General features: G+C 31.7%; 1 protein-coding gene across 1 annotated transcript; it reads left to right on the top strand.

Annotated features, from left to right (window-relative positions):
• Positions 1-2,156: 2,156 nt before the first annotated feature.
• Positions 2,157-6,167, top strand: LOC131654038 (phospholipase D alpha 1-like). Its single transcript, XM_058924438.1, has 4 exons — positions 2,157-2,303; positions 2,399-2,498; positions 3,304-5,206; positions 5,490-6,167. The coding sequence occupies exons 2-4, from the start codon at positions 2,406-2,408 to the stop codon at positions 5,921-5,923; spliced, it is 2,430 nt and encodes an 809-aa protein (XP_058780421.1). The 5' UTR covers positions 2,157-2,303; positions 2,399-2,405; the 3' UTR covers positions 5,924-6,167.

Below are 6,167 nucleotides of genomic sequence, written 5' to 3'. Positions count from 1 at the left end.
ATAAGTTAGTTGTTTAAAAAATTTTGATTTTTAATTATAAACAAATTGAGTTAAATGTTTTAAAAAATTCAAAAAAAATTAATATATGGATTAAAAACCTATATTTTGTCGGCCCGTTACAACATATGATATATAATATTTGTTCAATTTAAGTCAATATTTTGTCGGCCCGTTAGAAAAATAGGTTCGGCCCGTCGGACATGCCTATAATTTTTAAATTTTTTTGAATTGTAAATTTATGGATTCTATTGATATTATATGATTTTATGATCATATATTAATTAAATATTTAATGATATGTTTTAAAAATAATCATAATGATTGTGATAATGAATTTAATTTATAAATAATAAATAAATATATAACGATGGTTAATAAATATATATAAAAGATACGCAAATTAAAAAGAAAAAATATTTGAAATTATAATTTTCATATAAATATTAATTTAAGAAAAAATATTTGAAATTATAATTTTCATATAAATAAATAAATATAATGTATGTGATTATATTTATTTGATTTGGTAACAGGTATTAAATGATCTAATTTTTTAAATATAAAAACAAATTGTCATCGTTAAGAATAAATATATTATCTTTCCCAAAATAAATATATTATACTTATAATTATTAAAAGTCAAGATATTTTAAATCATAGGCTAGTTTATATATTAATAAGTGTAAATATGATTTGCATATTGTTAAGACCAAATCAAAATATAAAATTAAATATTAAAAAGTAATTTGAATAAAATAATTTGAATAAAGTAGTTTGAATAAATTAATTTGAATAAAATAACTTATACTACATATTTTATCGTTATTTTATTCGTCAGAAAAAGCATTTGGGACTGTAATTAATGATGGTTAAAAAAATTTAAAATATTCAAAACATTCAAATTTTTGTTTTTGCAAAAAGAATAATAAATGTTTGTTTTTGCACTTCTTAACATTTAAGACCACTATAAATACAACAAATACACCATTTCTATATATATATATATATATATATATATATATATATATATATATATATATATATATATATATATATATATATATATATATATATATATATATATATATATATATAAAAACTCATCGTAAAAATGTTCAAAAATTACAGTACTAAATCAATTAATTTCTTATTTTTTTCAAATATTTCTTAATGATTTACTATTCTTGTATCGGGTGGTCGAAAATGTATATTTTAGTAGAACAAATAAATGATATAATTAAGTAATTATTTATCCGTCGTTCGAACGGGTCACATAATGTCGTTATAAATAGTAAATAAATATAGTATAGTGATGGTTAAGAAATGTATATACAATATTTAAAAATTAAGTAGTTTCGGCCCGTAGAAAATGTATATTTTTGTAGAAAAAATAAATGAAATAATAAAGTATTCACCTATTCGTACGTTAGACGGTTAGCGTAATATCGTTATAAATAGTAAATAAATATGTTATAGTGATGATTAAGAAATACATATAAAAGATATATAAATTAAGTAATCTCGACTCGTCGAAAAATTTATATTTTAATATAAAAAATAAAGAAAATAAAGATATATGCCACTTTCAAATCAAAGTCGAACATTAAAAAATTGAACACCTTTTTAAACAAATATGCGTCATCCACTACTGATTGACGCAAGATTTAGTCTTAACACACTTAAAATAAAATAAAATAAAATAAAAAATCCAACATTTTCCCTCAAACTGCTTCACTAATTGACTAGCCAAATTTATTTCATATTTCAATATCTACAACAACATCCTGACCAAGTGTTTGAACATTCCTGCAAACGTGTTCTTCTCGATATCTGACAGCACACGTTTTCCATTAGAAAATTTCGTTCATCATTTGTCTACTGTTCACTTTTGAAAAAAATATCCAAAGTATTTTAAAGTTAATTCATCCACTCTAGTTTGTCGGCACATTTGATTAGCAAGATAATTGTGGACCCCACTTTGCTTCCATACGGCCAAACGTCATGAATGCCGCGTTGATTAATCAATGAATTTATATAAGCATTTGCATTTAAGGAATGCCACCTCCTAATGACAAAAATTGATATACTAACCAAAAACTCTCATTAATATAATAAATAATTACAATAAATATTTAATAAAATTAATTATAAATTTCACCTTTTAAAAAGGGACTAATAAATAAATAAATTAATAATTATTTTACAACAATCAGTAGTTCAGCACTACTATCATAGCTAGTACCTATTCATTTTTCATTCACTTTCATTTTCATCTCTGAACTGAACTCTGAAACTTTACACAGGTCAATCTCTTTCATCTTTCTTCTTTAATTTAGATCCATTTTCAATTCTAACGATCTATCTGTGTGATCTAACTAACTATGATTCTACTATGTAGGTAATTCATGGCGCAAATTCTGCTACACGGAACTCTGCATGCTACAATCTATGAAGTCGATAAACTCAAGAACGTTGGTGGTAGTAACATTCTCAGCAAGGTGCTGATTTTCTTCTTTCTCGATCTCTTTTTTTTCTTTAGGTTTTCAATTTTTTTCAACTACTTGCTAACTGATTTTCACTTAATTAGCTCAGTTGTTAGATTTCTGGTATTTGTTAGTTAAACGGTTAGTTTTTCTGTTGTAGTAATTATTAATCTAGCTTGTTGTTAATCTCAGTGATTGTGATTCATATTTCATAATCGATTATTCAACAGTTCAATCCTCTGTTCTAGATTCTGAAATTTCGTTAGATTATTGTTAATTGAAATTTGTATTGGAGTTTTTCCACTGATTTAGCTTTTGATGAATTTCAAACTAGAAGATCGAATTTTTTGTGGTTATTGACTTGTAGATTGTTGATTTTTCTCACGCGTTATCAGAAAGACTTGAAGTGATAAAATTTGAGTGGTGGTGAAGGATGAGTTAGTTGGAAGGATAATGATTTTTTATTTATTTATTTCATGGATTGGTTTACGTATTTGTTTTGTGAAAAAGAAGAAAAAATTGATTATCATAATGAAAAAAAGGGGAAAGTGGTTGGGTTTGGTCCATGGATGAGACAAAAGTTAACCAAGCCAATACTATGCTTCTTATGAATCACAACTTCAACACAATAATAATTTTAAGAAATGAATAACTTAAACGTGATTATATGTATCAGACACTAACATGTCGGATACCAAACACGTCTTTGATCTGAAGTGTACGTGCGACAGGGTTTTGTATAATGTGAAGTTTAATTGATAATGTTCACCTTGATGGTTGATTCTTGTGTTGTTAATTATATTCGCTTATTATTTTTTAGATTAAACAAAACTTCGAGGAGACGGTTGGATTTGGGAAAGGGACTACCAAACTTTATGCGACCATTGATTTGGAGAAAGCACGAGTGGGAAGGACCAGGAAATTAGAAAAGGAGCATACTAATCCTAAATGGTATGAGTCTTTTCATATTTACTGTGCCCATTTGGCAACAAATATCATATTCACTGTGAAAGATGACAATCCTATTGGGGCAACCTTAATTGGAAGAGCATATGTGCCTGTTGAGGAAGTGTTGAGTGGTGAGGAAATTGATAGATGGGTTGAAATATTGGATGTGCATAAAAATCCAATTCATGGAAATTCAAAGATCCGTGTGAAGTTGCAGTTTTTCGATGTTTCAAAAGACCTAAACTGGGCTCGAGGCATTAGAAGTCCTAAATTTCCTGGAGTTCCTTATACTTTCTTTACACAGAGACAAGGATGTAAGGTGTCTCTATACCAGGATTCTCATGTCCCAGATAATTTTGTTCCGAATATACAACTTGCAGGAGGCCAGACTTACAAGCCTCAGAGATGTTGGGAGGACATTTTCGATGCAATCACAAAAGCAAGACACATGATATACATTACAGGGTGGTCTGTTTATACTGAGATTTCCTTGGTTAGGGATTCAAGAAGACAAAAGCCGGGAGGAGACATAATGCTTGGTGAGCTTCTCAAGAAAAAAGCACAAGAAGGTGTTAGGGTGTTGATGCTTGTTTGGGATGATAGAACATCGGTTGGTTTGTTGAAAAAAGATGGGTTGATGGCTACTCATGATCAAGAAACTGCGGAATACTTTCATGGCTCTGAAGTGCATTGTGTTTTATGCCCTCGCAATCCTGATGATGGTGGAAGCATTGTCCAAAATATATCAATTGGTACCATGTTTACTCATCATCAGAAAATTGTGGTGGTGGACAGTGAGTTGCCAAGCCAAGCAGGGTTAGATAAGCGGAGAATTGTGAGTTTTGTTGGAGGCATTGATCTCTGTGATGGAAGATATGATACTCAGTTTCATTCACTTTTCAGAACCTTGGATACAGCACATCATGATGATTTTCATCAGCCTAACTTTCCTGGTGCTTCAATACAAAAAGGTGGTCCTAGGGAGCCTTGGCATGATATCCACTCAAGGCTTGAAGGTCCCATTGCTTGGGATGTTTTGTTTAACTTTGAGCAAAGATGGAGGAAGCAAGGTGGAAAGGACTTGCTTGTTCCTCTGAGAGAGCTTGAAGACGTCGTTATCACCCCGTCCCCGGTAACTTTCCCTGATGATCAAGAGACATGGAATGTTCAGTTATTTAGATCTATTGATGGTGGAGCAGCTTTCGGGTTCCCCGAAACTCCTGAAGATGCTGCTAAAGCCGGGCTTGTTAGTGGGAAGGATAACATAATAGATCGTAGTATTCAAGATGCTTATATCAATGCTATTCGACGTGCCAAAAATTTCATCTACATTGAAAATCAATATTTCCTTGGAAGCTGTTATGGGTGGAGTGCTGATGGGATTAAGCCTGAAGACATTGGTGCTTTGCATCTGATCCCAAAAGAGCTTTCACTTAAGATTGTTAGCAAGATTGAAGCTGGGGAAAAGTTCACTGTGTATATTGTGGTTCCCATGTGGCCTGAAGGTGTCCCAGAAAGTGCATCAGTTCAGGCAATATTAGACTGGCAGAGGAGAACACTGGATATGATGTACAAAGATATTATTCAAGCACTCAATGCCCAGGGAATTGAAGATGATCCTCGGAACTATTTGACATTCTTCTGCCTAGGCAATCGAGAGGTGAAAAAACAAGGAGAGTATGAGCCTACTGAAAGACCAGAACCTGATACAGATTATATCCGAGCCCAAGAGGCCAGGCGTTTCATGATTTATGTTCATGCCAAGATGATGATAGGTAAGTAAAACATTCTTTCAAACACTTCCTTTCCAATACTCTTTTTATGGTTTGGTAAAATTCACGCGGGTCTCCTTTCATATTTAGTCCGTCTCATTTTCAAAATGATGGAGACATGCAATCGCATGAATATTACCCAAACCTCACTCGCTCATACTATTTTTTTCATGATAAGTTTTTCGAGACTTGCATTGATAGGTATTACAATATCCCTTTTACTTAACCAAGAAAACATTCTTTGTTGATAGAAATTCATAGTATGGTAGAATCATTTTTTTTGCAGTTGATGATGAATACATAATTATTGGATCTGCCAACATCAACCAAAGATCAATGGATGGTGCTAGAGACTCTGAAATAGCAATGGGAGCTTATCAGCCCTATCATTTAGCTAACAGGCAGCCTGCAAGGGGTCAGATTCATGGTTTCCGCATGTCATTGTGGTATGAGCACCTTGGCATGCTTGAAGAATCCTTCCTTCACCCAGAAAGTGGAGAATGCATTAGGAAGGTGAACCAAATTGCTGACAAGTATTGGGATATCTATTCCAGCGAGTCCCTAGAGCAAGACCTCCCTGGTCATCTTCTTCGCTATCCCATTGGGGTTTCAAATGAAGGAAATGTGACAGAGCTGCCAGGATTTGAATTCTTCCCCGATACCAAGGCTCGTGTTCTTGGCGGAAAGGTTGATTACCTGCCACCTATACTTACTACTTAGTTTCATTGTATATTTTGTTCATTAAATAAAGTATTTGTGGTGTTAGTGTGAGAAATGACTGTAATGGTACAATAGTCCTGCGAATAAGCTTGAGATGATTAAGGACTTTGCTGTTGATTTGTAATACTAGTATTTTCCTGCTCTTTCTATGTTTAACTGCGATAAGATAAATTCTAGCTCAGAGGCCTTGACATGTATTCTACTATATTTGATGTAATTTTAAAATTGTTTTGAAGTTTTTTCA

The sequence above is a fragment of the Vicia villosa genome, linkage group LG2 (assembly GCF_029867415.1).
Source record: "Vicia villosa cultivar HV-30 ecotype Madison, WI linkage group LG2, Vvil1.0, whole genome shotgun sequence".
Taxonomy (NCBI): domain Eukaryota; kingdom Viridiplantae; phylum Streptophyta; class Magnoliopsida; order Fabales; family Fabaceae; genus Vicia; species Vicia villosa.
This window is presented reverse-complemented; position numbering and strand designations above follow the sequence as displayed.

What these genes read in the sequence shown, in the direction of transcription:
- LOC131654038 (XM_058924438.1), top strand. Translation starts at nt 2,406, where the DNA reads ATGGCGCAAATTCTGCTACACGGAACTCTGCATGCTACAATCTATGAA. An exon ending in GTAGTAACATTCTCAGCAAG is followed by an intron (nt 2,499 to 3,303) that starts GTGCTGATTTTC and finishes ATTATTTTTTAG; the next exon opens with ATTAAACAAAACTTCGAGGA. An exon ending in TCATGCCAAGATGATGATAG is followed by an intron (nt 5,207 to 5,489) that starts GTAAGTAAAACA and finishes TTTTTTTTGCAG; the next exon opens with TTGATGATGAATACATAATT.